Genomic DNA, 19,576 nt, shown 5'->3' with positions numbered 1-19,576 from the left:
TTTTTGAAAAAAATGTAAAGCAAAAAAATATATCCGTCTTTTTAAGGACAGATTAGAATCTAGTACTCTATTAATTTGGAATCCTATCTTTATCTACTGATAAAATTATTTTAAATGGTCTAACAAGACATGTAACAATATATGAAACATTTGTAAATATATTTATTATAATTTAGTTACTAAAATGGTTCCCTATTATATATGCCATTTTTTTATATTTAGATATTCCATTTGAGTAATAACCATAATTCATCTAAATATTTTCTATACTATTTTATATTGCATTTATATTTATCATGATTTCATGAGAGACAACATAAAGATTAGATGTCACATAAGTGTTTATATGAAATAATTATTTATAAGAGTTACATGATAAAAATCAAATATATTGATAACTATTATCTCACTAAATAAGGTACAAACCAAAATATTTTAATCCAAAACTTAAATAGACATCAGAAATATCTAAAATTAACACAATATTATTATCTTAAAGTTTATTTATTACTATTTTGATTTTATTTTTGTTAATCAAATAAAAATGAAGAATGTTACTGTGTAACTTGGCATCAAGAGTTATTTATTATTTTGAATGAACCCCCTAAAGTTTATTTCCTATCAACAAAGACCAGAATGACCAAACTCAAAACTCAACTTCAAAGTTGATAGATTGAGAAGTTGAGTTTGGGCTGATAGCTACCGAACGTGGTGTGAAATTATAGGTATCGAAAATGCTTCTTGATTATGAAGCCCAAGAAAATGGTGTCTAGAGATTTAAACATTTTTAGGGGGTCAAAAGCCCAAAAAATCAAATCTTCAGAGACCATTACACCAATACGTGCTCTGCCACGTTGTCCACATGTATAAATAATACTTCTTGTGGACATTGGTTACAGAATTTGGGTTTTGGTCTTTGTGGATATATATCATCATTAATGACGACAACGAGATAATAGATCAGGCGTGTAAGAGCAAAATACGCATTTGATTAATTTCCGCCGCAAGCAAAGAAACTAGAAAGGGTCACGTTCCACTATACCTTTCATTATTCAACTAATCTATACCTTTCTGTTTTTTTTTTCTTCTTTTATAGTCTCTCGTCATTTCACATCAGAGAGAATCTCCTTTTCTCTACAACAATATTTCTGAAACTCTTCTTGTTCTTGAAAAAAAAAAAGTCAAGGTTCATATTATATATATCCTCAAATATTGGATCTTCTAGTGTGGAGCAATGAGTAGATGCAATAAACGTAATCCGCAACCTTCGTATATTGCTGATCACTTCAACAGCTTAGATCAGGTTTTCCAAAAAAACTTTCACCAACTTTTTCATGACTTTCTTGATTTGATTATTTTTATTTATTTGTTTATCATAAGAAGAACGGTCTTATTGTGATTTGTTTAGGTGATAACTTCTCTAAGGGAAGCTGGACTTGAATCTTCAAACTTGATACTAGGAATTGACTTCACCAAGAGCAATGAGTGGACAGGTGATTTCTTATGAATTCATTATCAATAAAAGACTATTTCAATTGGTTTTTAGTGTTTTAATGTTATGAATCTCGTTGCAGGAAGATACTCATTCAATAGAAAAAGCCTTCACGCCATTGGTAAAAGACAGAACCCTTATGAACAAGCTATATCCATCATTGGCCGCACTTTGTCTCCCTTTGATGAAGATGATCTTATACCTTGTTTCGGTTTTGGCGATGGTTAGTTTCTTTAACTTTACCTTCATTTTCAAGATGAAGATCGATAAAAACTCTAAATGTGTTCTACTCTTCTTCTTACAGCAACAACAAGAGATCAGTATGTGTTCAGCTTTTACCCTGACAACAAAAGCTGCGAGGGATTAGACAAAGCTGTGAAAAGATACAGAGAGATTGTTCCTCATTTGAAGTTGTCTGGGCCCACCTCTTTTGCCCCGGTTATCGATGCAGCCATCGACATAGTGGAGCAGAACAATATGCAGTACCATGTTCTTGTCATTATAGCAGATGGTCAGGTGACAAGGAATCCAGATGTTCCACCTGGTAGGCTCAGTCCACAGGAAGAAGCTACTATCAACTCCATAATGGCAGCTAGGTAAAACACAAAACTAGTCAACAAGCTCAACTTCATGGTCTTGGTTTCATCATACTAATATTGTCTGACCGGTTATAAGATTTTGGGGGATATAGACAATTTATGTTAATATTTTTACAAATTTATGGGTCTATATATATATATTTAATTTATGTTTGATGCTTCACTAGTTTATGCTCATGACCGGTTCTGATGTTGTTTAATGCAGCCATTACCCATTGTCTATAGTCTTGGTTGGAGTAGGAGATGGACCATGGGACACAATGAAACAATTTGATGACAATATTCCTCACCGCGAATTCGATAACTTCCAGGTAAATAAGATAACAGTTTTATTGTTTTCTTTTCTATTGGATATGATGGATCAGTGAAGAACTCTGTTTCCTTTCCACAGTTTGTGAACTTCACAGAGATAATGTCACAGCACAAAGATGCAGCTAAGAAGGAGGCTGCTTTCGCATTAGCAGCTCTCATGGAGATTCCTTTTCAGTACAAAGCCACATTAAGTCTCGAGTAAGTGGTGAAACTTCTTGTATCACACTGTTGAATAGACTTCTTGAAACGGACTTTTGATTGTGTGTTGTGTGAGCAGTAGAAAACAAGTGAGTGGTTCCCGTTTGCGTCACAAGCCGCTACCACCACCACCAGAGGTGATAGAGCGTGACAATGCTGTTAGAAAAATGCCGAATCCAGTTACAGAAACTGCAGAGAAAAGTGACAGAACGGCTCCAGTAACACAACCTGTATGTCCCATTTGCTTGACGAACCCAAAGGACATGGCGTTTAGCTGCGGTCACACGGTAAGTGAAATATATAGAAAACTCTTTGCTTGCTCCCATGGAACAAGATTGGTTTTCTGATATCTTTTTGTTGCTTTTGTTTTTCATAATGAAGACGTGCAAGGAATGTGGTGTGGTTGTCAAGATATGCCCAATGTGCAGAGAACCTATAACAACGAGGATAAGGCTGTACACTTGATGAGGGAAAGACCATATGGTGTTAAAGAACTTAAGCTTCCTGTAGCATATTGTACAGTCCAAACAAAAGAATAATGATACCCAAGTCTTTCATATGTAATTTGATATAACCGTTACATTTAAGAGAATTTATCTTCATATTTAATTTTATTATTTACTTGGAAACAAAATGTATTATTACTATATACTGTTTCAAAAGCAAAACAAAAAAAATTACAATATCTATGGAAACCGAATCTTAGACCAAACCGAACCGCTTACAATTTAAAGCTAAGACCAACCAAATTGGAAAGAACGTTACACCTTACAAGAACACATCTAAAAAGCTTGAAAACCTCATCAGAAACTCGATTCCAATTTACAGCTAAAACTAATATATAACTAATATATTAGTTGAAGTTGAAGCTAGCAGTGCGGCTCCATCGACCTTTCAAGTAATCCTCAACGGAGATACTATTAGCTTCCGGACTACTATCAGAAGCTGCATCATCTTCCAAATCAAGCAACGCTAGGTTTATATGCGACTCTATGTTTGTCAAGTACTCCCTTGCATCTTGTGACGCTCTTACTTGTTGCTTTCCCCATTCTGTTGCTTCTTCGTCCCCTTGTAGTATCTTTACCACCTGTGAAATTAATGAATTAGAAGCAAAGACTAAGGGAAAGGTTGAGAAGATAAAGATAATATATAGCTTACGAGGCTCATTTGTGGACGGTCATTAGGTGACCGTTTGATGCATAGAGTGGCAGCTAACAACAGTTTCTCGATTAGATCGTTACTGTTATCAGTTTCTAGGCTTGGATCCAGTAAATGAGTAAACTTTCCACTCTCTAGAATTGGGTTTGCCTGTGAAAGAGATACAACTTAAAGTCATTTCATGTTAGACATGGAAAATATGTGAAGTTATGGACAGGACAGATCATGCTTGCTTACCCACAAGACAAGGCTCTCCTGGCCTTTAGTCTGGTCGACACAGATTGGTTTTCTACCAGATAGGAGCTCGAGTAACACAACGCCAAAAGCATAGACATCAATCTTTGTCGGTTACTTTACCGTGCATGAAGTACTCCGGTGCTAGGTAACTGTCAACAAAAAAGGAAAGTTAAGTGGATGATCAATGGAAGTGACGATGGTTATAAGGAAAGCAAGCTCTATACCCAAACGTTCCGGCAATATCCCCACATGACACATGCTGTGAAGCACTTGAAGCTAAACTGGCGAATCCAAAATCTGAGAGCTGAACAATCACAAAAATTCAGGAACATTGTTTCATTGCATTGCATATATGAATGAACTCAATGTAGCAGTTACCTGTGGCTCAAAATCATCTGCTAACAGAACATTAGATGATTTCACATCTCGGTGAATCACTTCTGGATCATGAGTATTATGTAGATAGTCTAACGCCTCGGCAACACCAACTGCTACTCTATACCTCTCCAGCCAGCCAAAACTTGCTGCATCCTTTCTACTACCTGAAGTCATGAAACGAGAACATTCAAGATAGATATTTCTCAATCCAGAGGGAATATATCAGATGAAGTTTTTATATACCGTGAAGGTTTTCTTCGAGGCTTCCTCGTGGTAGATAGTCATACACCAGCATCAAATTATTATTCTCAAAGCAGAAACCAAAGAGAGACACTATGTTCTTGTGATTCACACTTGTAATCACTTCGATTTCCTGTTTGAACTCCTTCATCACGTCAAGGCAAGGCTTTAGTAATTTGACAGCTAGCTCCCTTCCATCTGGTAGGTCTCCTCTGTAAACATAACTATTACCACCTTCTCCAATCAAGTTATCTAGAAACAGAAAAAGAAGGATGTTTCCATAAGCTAAAGGATCAGACCAAACCCAAACCTATGTTAGAACATGGAAAGGGATTACTATACCAGATGCAAAGTTTGAGGTAATTGACAAAACTTCTTTGTATGTGAATAATCTACACGTGGAAGAGTACTTTTCGTGTAGACCTTCCAGCTCTTCCGGGATGTTGTTTGATCCAACGCAGGGAGAAAGAGGAGACTGCATAAGCTCAGAGCCATCGATGCTAGAAGAGCAATCTTCATCGCAGCCAGAGTCACTCCGCTTCCTATCCAGATAAGCTACAGCTGGTGAATCCCGACCCCGGAGCTTCGAAACCCACTGAAGTACAGCCTTCTTAGCAGAGACTTTGGTCCAGTTTCTCCGAAGAAAATGCCAACCTGGTCCTGACTCAGGGGAACCTGAATCAGTCTTGTTCGTTGGTACCGGCACTAAAGCCAATGAATTGTCTACACCTAAACTCTCGGGAGACTGTAATGAGGAAGTGCGGCTAGTTCTTGTCCAGCGTGAGCTAGTAGTTCTTGCGGGGCTAAATGTGTTACCAATCTTTGCCGCTTCAATAGCAACGTTGGGCGATGCGCACACTAAAGAGGGAAGCTTCATATGTGAACCTTCTGCACCTGCAAAGCACAAAACTACAATACATTTAACAGAGAACAACACACATTCAACCAATGTTAGAAACAATTTTCTTTCGATTCATGCATTCGAATCAGTGGGTTTAAACCGTTCTAAATCAGTTAAAAACAATTTAATTCCGTTTAAATCAAATCTAAATTAGTCTAAATCTCTAAAATTAACAATAATGTTGGTTCAAATCCACAAATTTGTCTAATTTATTTCATTTCTCTATATGTAATTTTTATAATTTATCAAATAACTTTATAATATCTAATAAAAATGTAGCTACTAAACCTGAATAATCCGACTAGTCGCTAATCTTTTACTAAGCACCTAGTTACGCCTAGCAATTTTTTTGAAAATTGCAATCAACTATCAGAAACTAATCAGTAACATACCATTGTTACTAGGTACTCGCCGGAACATAATCTTCCCACTCTTAACAGCAAATACCGAGACATCCTTGGCAAGACTCCTAGCACAGTACTTAGCTAAAGAAGCTGATGAACGGATCGTGTGATGTCTCTTAGAAGAACCAACGATCAAACTCGTTGCTCCACACGATTTCACTTCCTGTACAAGAACTTTCCTAGCTGACTTCCCTCTTAAGAACTTCAACTTCAAATCAACCTGTTCACAACAATCATCGAATTTCATCAACTTTATTTTTTTGAAACTTAATATTAAAACATTAAATTAAAGGATGTTGTGAAGCTTGCCTGTTTTAAGTTGCAGAAGCTTTCGTATACACCAAGCATAGTGTCGAAGGTCTTAACCAGCGAGATAAGCGACGTGGAGCCTTCTATTAAAACAAAATTAAAGATAAATTAAAACGAAATTAAGAAACAAAGGATGTTAGATCGTAAGGAAGGAAGAGGAGGAGCAAAACTAGGGTTTAACGAACCGAGAGAGTAATCGAGGACGTGGAGAGCGATGATTCGATCTCCAGGACGCGCTACATTCACCAAAGACCACGTAAGCACCTCTCTGCTCCTTTCGTCGGGATTTACACCGACGATTACTAACGCCGAGCCTTCCGTCGCCGGTTTCTCACCTCCGCCTCCGGTAGGTTTCATCTCTCCGCGGTGAAAACTTACGATTCGCACTCACACACACTCTCTATATCTCTTTCAAGCTCTCATAGTAGCTAATCGCTGGCACTAGCTCTCTCGCGTGGTTTGTCGTTTAGCTCTTGGGGGAAGAGGAGAGAGAGAATCACGTTAACTGTCTCCGGGAGAAAAGTGAAGAGAGAAGGCGATGTTTTGTGTCCTCTGGTTTGAATGAATCTCGGCCGTTGATGATCCGATCATAATGACTATTCCTTTTATTTTATGAGTTAATAATTATGACAAAAAGGAAAATAATTAAATAAGCACGAGGGGAATAATTATGAATGGAGCATGTACATCGCTATCATTCATTCTCTTTCACGCAGGACTAAAGAATCTCTTCTCTTTATTGATCCCCCCACTTTTTTGCATTAACTTCGTTCTTTGAATTTGTAATTCAGTAAAGTAACGCTATACTATTTTTTTTATTTTTTAGTTATATTCAATCTTCTCATTTTTAGTTGTGATTAAAGTAAAATACACATAGACAAAATACAGGTTTTTATATAATTTATCTTGATTAAATAAAAACATCATTAAATAAAACTAAATCAACCAATAAGAAAAATGTAATATTATGTGATTAGTCACTAATTTGAAACATCATTAAATTTTTACCTAATCATAAAAATATCACTTATTTTTGCAGCAAAATAAAATTATTTAAACATCAAATAAATAAAACAGAGAGTGTATTTAAACTGCATTAAATGTCATTATCATACAATCTCATCCACCAAAAAATTCATGCATGATTCATTTTCAGTAAAGGTGTAGCCAACTCTTTTTATTTCTATATATAAAAAGCAGTTTAAAGTAGAGGACGTAATAGATCCGTCGGTGAGGACCAAAAATGTCTTTCTTATATGGTTTTAATTTGATCTTGCTCTATAACCTTGCCCCACCATTTTGGTAGGTCTTGCCAAATCATGTGAAGAATGTTTCTATTTAGTTAGTACAGGATATCAAAATCTTTTTTAAAATTTTTTTTAGAGAAATAAAGAAATTGTTTGAGAATTGTTTTCTAGAAGAACTGAGCAAATCACATTGAAAGAAAAAAACAAATACTTTTGTACTATAGATTTGGATGGGTTTACAGGGTACAAAGAGGTTCTTTGGAACTACCACAAGTTTGAATTATATTGTAATCAAATGTCGACTATAGTAATGTATTATCTCAGTTAACATTGGGATTTGGGAACAACAAAACAAAGCAGAACGAATAATTCTTTAGATTGTGTCGTAAATCATTACTTAATTATTACTAATTCACATTAACTAGTTGTTTCCAATGCATTTAAAAAGTGTACGGTCGAGTTACGTGTAAAATCTTTCATATCAGCCTTCCACTAAGATATCACATAGATAGATTTGTAAATCTTGAAGTTTAGGTGTGATTAGCATATGCATGTTATTAGTATCGCTATACGTTACCATCTTGATTCAAAAGCTAGAATACTTAAACATATATTTTCACAAGACGAGTCATCGTTTTTTCTTTTCAGAAAAGAGCCGTCTTTAAGATGATCTTCTCGATTACATTTTCGATTCTTTATTTTGAAATCGAGTTGGGCGAAAAGAAATAATATACCCTTTCAAACTTTCATGGTGTACTAATAAGTCTAACATGACTCTCGAATCTTTTATTTAAAATCATATCCCTAGAGGGAGAAGAAGACCAGGAGGAGATATATTAAACAAAAAACAGAACCAAGAGGAATGGATCCACGCTAGCTCACTACATCATAGCTAAAATTTTTAAAAAATCATTAGAGTTTAGATATAATTTTGGGGCACGATTCAGTATAGCACGTGAAATATTATAGTTTAGTAATCCAGCTAACCGTGATTAACGCAAATAATGAATTCCAGAGCAAAAGTGGCCGTTAATTACTACTGTAGTGGTCATTATGAACCTAATCACTAGGAAAAATCATTTATAATTCATGGATAATTGTTGTACTCACTAATCAACCATGCTAAATATAGAAAGTAAATTAGCTTGCTTACTAGAAGTTACCGTTTAAGAGTTACGGTTAGGGCAAGCGTTGGCAAAATGTGAAGGATCACCACATGAGAAGCACCTTCTACCACTCACTGGCTCTCCAGTTGCAGAAACAAAGCTTGTTCCACCGCCGCCACGCCCTCCACCTCTTTGGCCACCGCCTCTATTTCCCCGGCCACCACCACGGCCGCGCCTACCGCTTCCGCCGCTATTAGAACCTGTTGTTGCATTCCCAGTACCGTTGCTGATGCTATCTTCCCATCTGTCACAAAACATTATGCGAATTTAGTGATTAAAAAGAACAACAATGGAATAATCAAAGGGTAACCGACGGTGATGGATGCTGCTTACGTGAAGAAGTTGCAGCCTTGTGATGGACATGAGTAGAACTTCCTTCCCCTGTTAGCTTCTGTGTTGGCTGTACGAATAGCACATGGTGTTCCACAAGTGGTACATGAAACTGTAGTTTCATCTGCATTATTGACAACGATGTCATTGAGAAATGAGATGATGTTTGTTTGCTAAAACATTCAAAGAAAGGGTCCAATTACTGTTTCTCGGATTTGCTGTTCCAGTAGCACGAGGATTTCGATATCCTGAAGCTCGCGTGGGACAATTGGCAGAAGTATGCCCTCCTTGTTGACAGTGTATGCACACGTTGTTCTGTCTTATGTTGCTTCCTCGGACATTGTTTGGGGTTGCACCCGGGGCTGCCCTTGCTACAAGAACAAATGTTCGTTTCTTGTTAGTTCAATGTTATCTATTCACAAACCAAGCCACAATAAAAATTCTTGTATTCTTACTTAGGACAGGAGAAATTAATAATTGTATAATGTCCAATACACAAGCCAAGCCACACTAAGTTCATCTGACTGTTTGGTCGAACTACGTATTGTGTAACTACGAGCACTAACCTTGAGAACGGGATCCAGTTCCACATATGTCTATCAGCTGTTTAAGAACGTCATCACAGCCACCAACACAGCCTGAACACGATGAAACAAACTGGAAATCAGCAGCGATTCTGCATGGTGAAGTATTGAAAGATAAGCACAGAGTTGGTTGCACATGTTTGAAAGAATTTGCATACCTAAGTGATTAACATCAAAGCCTGGTGGAATTCTGATCTGACGGAACTTGAAACGTATCTTGTAGACAGGACCTACATCACAAAAAAAAAACATCATTAAACAATAAAGAGGAACGTTTCACGTATAGTTATTAGATTTTTCTATTCACTGTGTTACTGGGGCGTGGGCGCTACCTGGACCACAAGATTGACAAGTGTCAGTAGTGACAGATGCTTCCAATGTAGGTCCGGGAAGCCAAACTGCATTCCGACACTGAATAATGGGCGAATGTGTTAGATTAATAGTTGCAAGCAAGGAAGAAATACTGAAATGTCAAACTATTAGATAATAATTATCAGAAATAACGTTAGAAAAAGTATATTTCACAGAGCTGTGAGATTCTGACCTGAGGATAGCTCATGCATCCAACCATAAAATTGCCATCCTGCAAAGAAAATGGATTAGACTGTTTAAATAGTTGCTCTCATTAACAAGAGGGAGAAGATCAATTCATATCCAACATGGAAAATGATTTGGATGGATCATATAAGTACCTGGTTCTTCCTGAGCGCCATATCTGATTCAAGGCAAAGGTTGCATCGTCGGACAACTTCACCAGCTGTCTGATTTTCACCTTCATCGGAGTTATTAGATCTGCACATACAGTATCATATATTGTATTATGACAGAAAAGGCTTAAGTGACACAGTACTTGAGCAAAGTAATGAGAACACCTTTCAAAGAAAATTGTCATTGCTTCTAGGAGCTTTGTTTTTTTGACTCTTGCCTGCGAAATACAAATATAAAATCATGGACTTCAGTTTCAGCCCAACAGCCACAGAGAGAAGACACATAATATATATGATAAAGCTCACTCACATCTAAGAAACAAGCTTTCATTTGCTGCAAACAAGTTTCAAGAACTTCAGCTTTAGTCTTGTTGCCAACACTAACTTCATTCATATCATGTTCCATGATGGCTCTGAGGTTTGGTTTCCAAAGTTCATACCTGATATTAAAAGGTTGGTAACACGAACACATCAAATTGTTAGGGGGCTCTTCAGCATGGTATTGACACAAATTAGGTCTCTCCAAATAGATAAGCCTTTAACATAAACACATCAGGTTTCCTCTACCTACAAGGGAAAATATGATTGAAAGCCACAAATATAAGGAGTCTCTAAGTTTACACATACCCCATGTCATCATATCCCATAACAAGCGCCTCACCCTGTAAAATCAGATTAGAACAGTAAGGTGATTATGAAACTTTATTTGAGAAAAACAGTGGAGAAATTCTTAGAAAGCAAGTATTATCAACTACCAGGTTGGTTGGAGAAAAGCGCGTATTAGCATCCTTTGTAGCATAACCCCGATCAAGGAGTTTCTTTATATGGTCGTGCATTGTCGCATCAGTGCCAATGCCTGCCTATTATTCACAAGAACACATAATATGCAAACATGATTAGATGAGAAATTTAGGGATTGGTGAACAAGAATATGCAATCACCACCATGAAAAGAGGGGCAAACAAGACAGTTTTACTCACCTTGTCCATACAACTCAGTAAGTCAGCTTCACACAATAGCGGTGGTGGCCTTGTTACCGCTGAATCCAGAGTCAAACGTGTTGGGATAAACTGCACAATACCAAGACATTCAGAATCATCATCAATCGTCCTGGCTGTAAGAACTAAGTAGAAAGGTACACAAAAAACATCAAAGGAGTGAACGTTAAAACATAATTTCCAGCAGTTCAGGTAGCCTCCTGTTTTAAATTGAAGGTAAACCACTTAAATAGATTCTATCATGAATGAGAAATAGTCCAGTTTAGTAGGTATGCCCTTTCACTTCTAACTAAAAATCACAATGTGGAAAGTTATGCCCTTCATTGCCTTACAGTTTAGTAGTTAATGAATGTGACATGCACACAAGGACAACGTAGTTTAAATGAGGCTAGGCTGAGAGATAGAAATAAAAAAACCTCCTAAAAGCAAATCCGAGAGATATTAAGAGAAGCACAAACCTGCTGCCCTTTTTCATACACTGGAATCACTGAACCTCCCCAAGATTCAAAGCGATACACCTCAAGGTAATTTTTCTAGTCACATAAAGAAAAATAATGCCAGTATCCAATTAATTTCTGAAGCGAAAAGTACCGAGACAGAAGTAGTGAGGAGCGAGTCTTACAGCTAATATTGCTCTCCCAGATGCAGAAAAACGCTCACCAGCAATATCAATTTCTACTGTAGTTTCAGCAGCAACTGCTGGCTGGGAAACACACGCCAGGTAATGGCGGACAACAAGCTCATAAACGTTCTGGAAAAGTGAAAAAAAATACCTTTAACTCCAAAGAAATTAAACAATTTCATACCTTTCCTTGGATATGTTAAAAAAAATAGACATCCATACTTACAAGGTGATCTCTACTCCAGTTAGACTCTCCGCTAGAAAACTTTGTTGGGTGAATGGGTGGGTGAGCCTTGTCATCATGACCACCATTCCCCGGGTTTCTCCAGAGTCCCCCCTCCGGCTCTAATAGTCTTTGTGCATATGGACCCCATGCAGGATGTCTTGTTTGTTCCTCCACCATGGCCTAGACACAGCTAGAGATCCTAAGAGACTAAAACTACAATCAAAGCAACAAAGTAAATCATAAACTCCTCAATGAGAAAAAAATACCCACACGTAAATCAGTCCTGCTTGAAAAAGAATCTGTCTCTGTACGAGGATAGCTGATGAAACCAGCCTGATATAACTCTTCTGCCACCTATCCAGACATTGTTGATGTTATTAAGCACTTCAGAAAGACAATCAATCTAGGCGACAGCAGAAAACTCTACCGACATACAGTAGGATTTAGATAATTTTGGAAAACATGCAGTCCTAATAGGCAAAAAAAAAAGCATGTGAAACTTAGTGAACCAGTGTAATACTCGCTTTCACCTTCATGGTATGCTCCGAACTAAGGCGGAAGTATCTTGAAGCGCGTTTTTCAAGTTCAATGGTGTTCAATGGATAAGGAGGATATTTAAATTTTTCCCTTGGATGTGGGACATTCATAACCTGAAAGGACACACAATATTAAGTAGAATATGAATTATCAGATAACAAAGATATTTCTTGTTTTACTCACGGTGGCAGTAGGTTCCAGGACACACATCTCATATAATATAGCAGCTGAAGCATAATCAAAGAGATGACCACGCCTGCATATAAAAAATTACATCAACGGCACATTCAAGTACAATACACATGGAAACAACAATAAGCATGGAAGTTGGTAAAAGTACATCCAACTAAAGGTGGCAAGGCCTTCTTCTGATTCGTGAGAACAGTTGATTGTCCAAAACTCTTCTGGTTCATGCGCCTGTATCTCCCAGTATCTCTCTACAATAAAGCCAAGTGTAGGAAACTGCAGTTGAAGCATAAAAACAAGGGTTACCCACTTTTACCCTGACTCTGATATACATAATGAGACTGATGGTTCGGAAAAATTACCTGACAGGGACCATAACTTATTACACGGCTCCTCTCTTCATCACCCGTGGAGTCAATAACGAACCTATCTTTCAGAAGCATAGTCTGAAACCTAGTGAAAGAAGCTCCAATGCGTAGGTCTATTTCCTGAATCATTCAAAATTAAATATTAGCTTAACAAATTTTCAAGAGAATACTAAGTTACAGGAGTTTACTTGTCTAGCATCAACAGCCTGAGCAAACAGTTGATTAGGCTCTCTGAGATTCTGAACAGCCTCATGAATTTCCCTAGAAATTTCAAAATGCCAAACACACCATTAGACTAGGTTTAGTGGATTGAAGTAGAGTAAGCAGAGATCACTCACTAACCTGTCAATTAACGCAGAGAAATGAGCCCTCCGTATATAAAGATTCTGCTTCACAGCTCTACAAACATCCACAACTTCAAACGCAATGTTCTCACCTTCCCTATCACAATCAAGCCACAGCACAAGCCAATCGCTCCTCCTAGCTTCCTCCTCCAATGTCTTCTTAATATCCTTCTTATCCTAAACCACTCAAAACCAGAATCAATCAAAAAATTGAAATCCAGCAAAATCTAACTTCATCATAAGATCGAATCAAATCCGACGTGGCATCGAATACCTCGGGGACGTGTTTCATGACCGGAGCTTGGTACAGATCCGCCGGGTCGCAGGAGTGCCACTTGCGGAAGCGATCGGCGAACTCAAGCTCCATCAGGTGACCGATGACGGAGGTCATCATCATACGGCACGGCTGGCCGTTGATTGCGTAATCGAACTCGAAGATCTTGTTGTACCGAGACCTACCTTCCCGAGTCCGGAAACTTCCACGGGATAGAATCCCGGCCACTGACTTCGCCACCGACGGCTTCTCCGCCACATTCAGTACCGTCACGGGACCACCGCCTCGCCGCGACATCGCCGGAGAAAAGCCCTAACGGTTAATAATTTCGATTTTTTTTAGGAGGCTAATTTTCCCGCCCTTGAGGTTCTACTAGCGGGACGTCACTTTGATCGAAAACAACACAAGGTCTTAATTTACGATATTTAACGGAGATTTTACCAAATTACAAATAAACCCATTTGGGGTTTTGATATATTATTTACGGCCCGGCCCGGCCCAAAGTTTTTAAAAGACCCAAAATTTTAAATGGTGTTTTCCGAATCTCCTATATATCCCCATGTGGCATGTATATTATCGATGATTAAGTTTTACTAATTGAAAAAAAATCTTGTCTATATATAACTTAATTATAATGTCAATTTAGCTTACATGCACCTTAAGAATCAAATAAAAAATGTTAGTCTAAATCCAATTAGTAAGAAACATTATATTAATGTAAAATATAAAAAGCGTGTATTATTTTTTAAAATTAAAATTACAGAATTACCTAATATAATTAACATATATATATAGCAATTAATGACTATGAATAATAAATATTCGATAACAATTTTTGCATCCTTTTTCTTTTTTTTGTTTAATTTTATATTATTAAAAAAATTAAACAATCACATTAACCATATAATAAAAAATTAGCTTTATTATGAATTTTTTAAAATGACTTTAAATTACAAAAATGGAGAAAACCTTATATGTTATATTTTTATTATATATTAGATTTTTTCTTATATGTTATATTTTAAATTTTTTTAAACAACTTTAAATTACAAAAATATAAGTTGTCCTTAATCATACAACTAAAAGCATTAAAATGACATGTATCAATTCGATGGTTGATTTAAAACCTTTCAATACCATATGGAAGATTAAGGTCAAAATAATTCAACCGTAGAAACAATATTGTTCACTTTTTTTCAAGAATATGTTCCGTGGAAAAAAATAAGGTTTTTGTGTCATAATTTGTTTAATGTCCAATCCGATTAACCTATGATATATTAATTATAATTTAGTTCCACCATTTTTAATAAAAAATTGATCCAGTCTATCAAAAAAAAATATAATAACAACAAAAAATATTATATGCAAATAAATTCACTATACGCAAGTCTTATCCTAGTTATATATTATTTGAAGATCTTTTAAAAAAGATATAACCTTCAAATTTGTAATAGTTAAAATGAAGTGGTATATAATGTAATGTGGTTATTTATTCGCCTATCCAATCTAAGTTCGAGTCTCTATATACCATATTACCATATAGGTAATTAGTAGCTTTGGTTCGGTTATGGATCGGGTACTACGGTTTTTGATCAGTAATGTTTATACAATAAGATAATGATTACATTTAAAATGAAGTGGTATAATGTAATGTGGTTATTTATTCGCCTATCCAATCTAAGTTCGAGTTGCGACAATATCAATTTTGTAACTGTTTAGTATTGGAATTATATGTATTTATACAACTTTAAAAGCTTTTAATGTAAGTTGAAGTGGTTCATTATTAATGTGGTTATCACTTTTCCTTATTCAACCCGAGTTTGAGACTTTGAGTAGTAATAGAATTTTCTAAGATATGCATAATCGGTTCAATCAGTTTTATATAATAACCAAAACCAAAACTGAACCCAAAACCGAATCGATATCTATGATACCTAATAGTGAGAACTGATAGGTAAATATCTTAGATCCTAGGTCGTAAAACGAGCCGAACCAGACCATTTGGTTGATTCCAGTTTGGATAATTGGTTTTGGTTAAAAGGCTCAGCCCGGTTATCTCTCCGATAACAATCTCCCCTTCACTCGGCCACATCAGTAGAATGCTAGATGATGTCTATCACCAAGTGGCCATAAGTAAATGGGCCGAAACATGCGAATAGAATAAAATCAAACCCAACATCATTATATTTACAAATTTTGCCGACTACAAAGAAAGTCCTTTTCTTGTATATCCATCCATTCCCTAAGAGCATTAATATCGCGGTCTCTAAGCAGCGTCTTTAGGTGTTTTTGGATTTAAAAAAAAAAGAAAAATGTATTAATTAGGTAGAAACGTCGCTTAATTAAGCAAAAGAGGAGACGGTTTTATGGGACACGCGTCACAATTGCATCGTTCTCTCTCTCTCTCTTGACGGATCATCTTCTCTCTTTCTCTCCCGAATCCTCGACGATATCGAAACTCTCTGGTGATCTCTCCTCGGCGCTGATCTCTCCTCGACAGTGTCGTCGGCGACTCTGCTTCTCTTTCGGTCTCCTCGACGAGTCGTCGTCTCCGTCGTTCTCGTCGGCGACTCTGCTTCTCTCTCGGTCTCCTCGACGAGTCGTCGTCTCTGTCGGTCTCATCGACGAGTCGTCTCTCTTGCGATCCTCGACGGCTCGGCTTTGCTATCGGTCTCGCCGACGATTGACACTCCAGTCTCGCGATCCTCCACGACTCCGACTCTCTCTCTCTTGGTCTCGTCGACGCCTCCACGTCTCTCTAGCCATCCTCGACGACTCCGCTTATCTCTCTTGTTCTCCTCGATGACTCTGCGTGTCTTTCTCAGTCGTCGAAGCTCTCCGGCCCGTGACTAGCATCGAGGAAATCAAATCGAAAAAGGTAAAGCTATGTATTTGTCCTTTTATGTCTCCGCTCGTGATTGTACAGATGATGATGTCTCTTGTGTTTGTTTAAGTCCGTGTCTCTGTTTATTATGTTGATTATGTCTGGTGATTTTAAGATCGATCATCACTGATTCTTTTTGTTCTGTCTCTTTGTCTTTGTTTCTTTAGATGAACGAATGAAGCTACACGAAGAAACCTGAAGGTTCTTCAACGCAGAGGTCTACAATTGGCGTACAGGTAAAAAATAAAATTTGCTCTCGTAAATTGATTGCTAGTTTGAAAAAATAACTGTGGTTAGGTGTGATTAATGGTTAGATAGAAACTGATTAATGTCTGCAATATATTGATTGTGAATCTCTTTTCTCTGCAATATATTCATTGTGAATCTGGCTGGTTGTCTGAGGTGTGATTAATGGGTAGATAGAAAGAGGTTTAAGTCTGATTAATGAGTTAGGTGAATGTCAACTCGAATTGGTTGAAAGTTAAACTTTCTCCTCTATAAACAACTCCTTCTTCTCTTCTTCTCTTCCATCTCTCAACTACGGCTTCTTCTCTTCCTTTAGACAAATTCAGATATGGATCCCAATCCATTTAGGAATTTAAATTTTGTTGATCTTCTTCAAAGTCAACAAGATAGTTCTGGTTTTGAATCCTCTGCTCTTCCAGTAATTGGGACACAAGCTACTGAAGGATGCAACTTCGAAGAGAGCAGTCCTGCACAGCCTAAAGAAAGAAGGAGTTGGGGTCCAACAGAGGACGTCGTGCTCATCAGCTCGTGGCTGAACACGAGTAAGGATCCTGTCGTTGGGAATGAGCAGAGGTCAGTTGCATTCTGGAAAAGAATTGCAACTTACTTCAACGCCAGTCCTAAGCTTGTAGGATGTGAAAAGAGAGAGTCGTCTCAGTGCAAGCAAAGATGGCACAAGATCAATGACATGGTGAGCAAGTTTTGTGGAGCGTTTGAGGCTGCTACCAGGGAGAGAAGTAGTGGGCAAAATGAGAATGATGTTCTCAAACTTGCCCACGAAATCTTCTTTACCAACCACAAGAAGAAGTTCACCTTAGAGCACGCATGGAAGGAATTGCGCAATGACCAGAAGTGGTCTGAGCTATCTACTGCCAAAACTGATGGAAGTTCGAAGAAGAGGAAGGTTGGCGACCCTTCACAGTCACAGAACTCGCAAGCAATGGAAACCGATGATGGAAGAACCACCCGTCCCCCTGGCGTTAAGGCATCAAAAGCCGCTGGGAAGAAGGCAGTGGTGGATGGCAAGGACGTTGCTAAGTATCAGACGATGTGGACGATCAGGAAGCAGGATTTGGAGATAAAGGAAAGGATGTCCAAGATGAAGCTACTGGAGAAACTATATGAAAAAACAGAACCGCTACTAGAGTCTGAGGAAGCGCTGAAGCTGAAACTCATAACTGAGTTGATGTGAGTTGATGTCTAAGTAGTTAAGTGTTAAGTGTCAAGTGTTCGTTTCAGTTATGCGTTAAGTTTCAGTGTGAAAATGTTGTGTGATGTTAAAATGCTTTTGTGGTTCTCATGTTCTGTGATGTTAAATTTAATGGTGGTGTTATTATGTTTTGTGGTGTTCTTACGTTTAAAATTTTGTTGTCCTAATGCAGGTGAGAAAGTGAAGTTTGAAGTGAAGTCAAGTCTCGGTTTCAACTAGAGAAGTCACGGACTGGTGTTTTGTAGTGGCATGTGTAGTGGCTTGTAGAAGTGTCATGTGTAGTGTCTTCTAGCTAGTGTCATGTGTAGTGTCTTGTAGAAGTCACGGACTGGTGTTTTGTAGTGGCATGTGTAGTGGCTTTTTGGAGTCACGGACTGCTGTCTTGTAGTGGCATGTGTGTGTCATGTTGTATGATTGTGTTTGTGTCACGGAGTACTTGTTTTTTTTATATGCATGTGTCTTTAAAACCAAACACAAGCGACTTGTTACAGCATCAAAGCCATCTCCTCTCTTTTAAATCTCAACCTGCTTCTTTAATCTCAAGCGACTTCTACTTCCAACAACATCTCCACTCTCTTTAATCTCAAGCGACTTCTACTTCCACTTTCTTTACATCTCCACTCTCTTTACACAAAGCCATCCCCATTTTCTTTACATCTCCACTCTCTTTAATCTCAACGTCTCCACTCTCTTTACGCAACGCCATCTCTACGTCTCCACTCTCTTTACACAAAGCCATAACCACTTTCTTTAACCACCCTATAATCACCAAGTATGGCTTCTTCTTCCCATAACAATCTAGATGAAGAATTTGATCAAATGTTTGATGATGCATTTGATCAAGAGTTCGATCAAATTTTCGATCAAACTTTCGAAAATTTAATGATTCACGGTGATGAAGAAGACGCAAGGAAAAAAAGAAAAAAACGAGCCTTTATCGAAAGAAACCGAGAAGAAGGTCATGTACGTCTATGGAATGATTATTTCAGTGAAACTCCGACGTATCCTGAAAATTTTTTCCGACGACGGTTTAGAATGAACAAGCCTTTGTTCATGCGTATTGTTGATCGACTCTCCGATGAAGTTCCATACTTTCGACAAAAAAAAGATGCTCTTGGAAGGCTTGGTCTCTCTTCACTCCAAAAGTGTACAGCAGCTATTCGTGTCTTGGCATATGGTACTGCGGCTGATACGGTCGATGAATACCTACGTCTCGGTGAATCCACAACTCGTAAATGTTTGGAACATTTTGTGGAAGGAATAATAAATTTATTCGGCGAAGAGTACCTACGAAAACCAACACCGGCTGATCTACAACGTCTACTTTATATTGGAGAGTATCGTGGATTTCCCGGTATGATAGGCAGCATCGATTGTATGCATTGGGAGTGGAAGAATTGTCCTACTGCTTGGAAAGGA

The 19,576-nt window shown here is 37.6% G+C and overlaps 3 protein-coding genes and 1 pseudogene across 4 annotated transcripts; 2 read left to right on the top strand and 2 right to left on the bottom strand.

Annotated features, from left to right (window-relative positions):
* Positions 1-963: 963 nt before the first annotated feature.
* LOC125604753 (E3 ubiquitin-protein ligase RGLG3-like) lies at positions 964-3,230 on the top strand. Of its 2 annotated transcripts, none has more exons than XM_048774951.1 (8): positions 964-1,303; positions 1,409-1,493; positions 1,575-1,715; positions 1,797-2,088; positions 2,297-2,402; positions 2,483-2,601; positions 2,684-2,888; positions 2,983-3,230. In XM_048774951.1, exons 1-8 carry the CDS (start codon positions 1,235-1,237, stop codon positions 3,064-3,066), a joined length of 1,101 nt encoding a protein of 366 aa, XP_048630908.1. In that variant the 5' UTR covers positions 964-1,234; the 3' UTR covers positions 3,067-3,230. The 2 variants fall into 2 exon arrangements, with proteins under 2 accessions (XP_048630908.1, XP_048630907.1); XM_048774950.1 differs by having other exon boundaries at positions 2,681-2,888.
* Positions 3,211-6,821, bottom strand: LOC125604752 (annotated as a pseudogene).
* A 1,643-nt stretch (positions 6,822-8,464) lies between these two features.
* LOC125604751 (DNA topoisomerase 3-alpha-like) lies at positions 8,465-14,219 on the bottom strand. Its single transcript, XM_048774949.1, has 24 exons — positions 13,818-14,219; positions 13,542-13,720; positions 13,388-13,460; positions 13,194-13,319; positions 12,986-13,107; positions 12,829-12,901; positions 12,639-12,758; positions 12,379-12,462; positions 12,109-12,288; positions 11,883-12,011; positions 11,719-11,793; positions 11,243-11,332; positions 11,018-11,122; positions 10,890-10,924; positions 10,573-10,702; positions 10,428-10,480; positions 10,248-10,347; positions 10,100-10,138; positions 9,888-9,966; positions 9,714-9,785; positions 9,538-9,609; positions 9,175-9,342; positions 8,975-9,095; positions 8,465-8,885 (listed from the first exon to the last, which is right to left on the bottom strand). Exons 1-24 carry the CDS (start codon positions 14,112-14,114, stop codon positions 8,642-8,644), a joined length of 2,766 nt encoding a protein of 921 aa, XP_048630906.1. The 5' UTR covers positions 14,115-14,219; the 3' UTR covers positions 8,465-8,641.
* Positions 14,220-17,275: 3,056 nt separating this feature from the next.
* Positions 17,276-18,139, top strand: LOC106415429 (glutathione S-transferase T3-like). The gene has a single exon (XM_013856140.2). The coding sequence runs from the start codon at positions 17,276-17,278 to the stop codon at positions 18,137-18,139; it is 864 nt and encodes a 287-aa protein (XP_013711594.2).
* Positions 18,140-19,576: the final 1,437 nt, after the last annotated feature.

This window comes from Brassica napus, unplaced genomic scaffold (assembly GCF_020379485.1).
Source record: "Brassica napus cultivar Da-Ae unplaced genomic scaffold, Da-Ae ScsIHWf_618;HRSCAF=913, whole genome shotgun sequence".
NCBI lineage: Eukaryota > Viridiplantae > Streptophyta > Magnoliopsida > Brassicales > Brassicaceae > Brassica > Brassica napus.
Note: the sequence above shows the minus strand (reverse complement) of the source record. Positions and strands in the feature narration are given on the sequence as shown.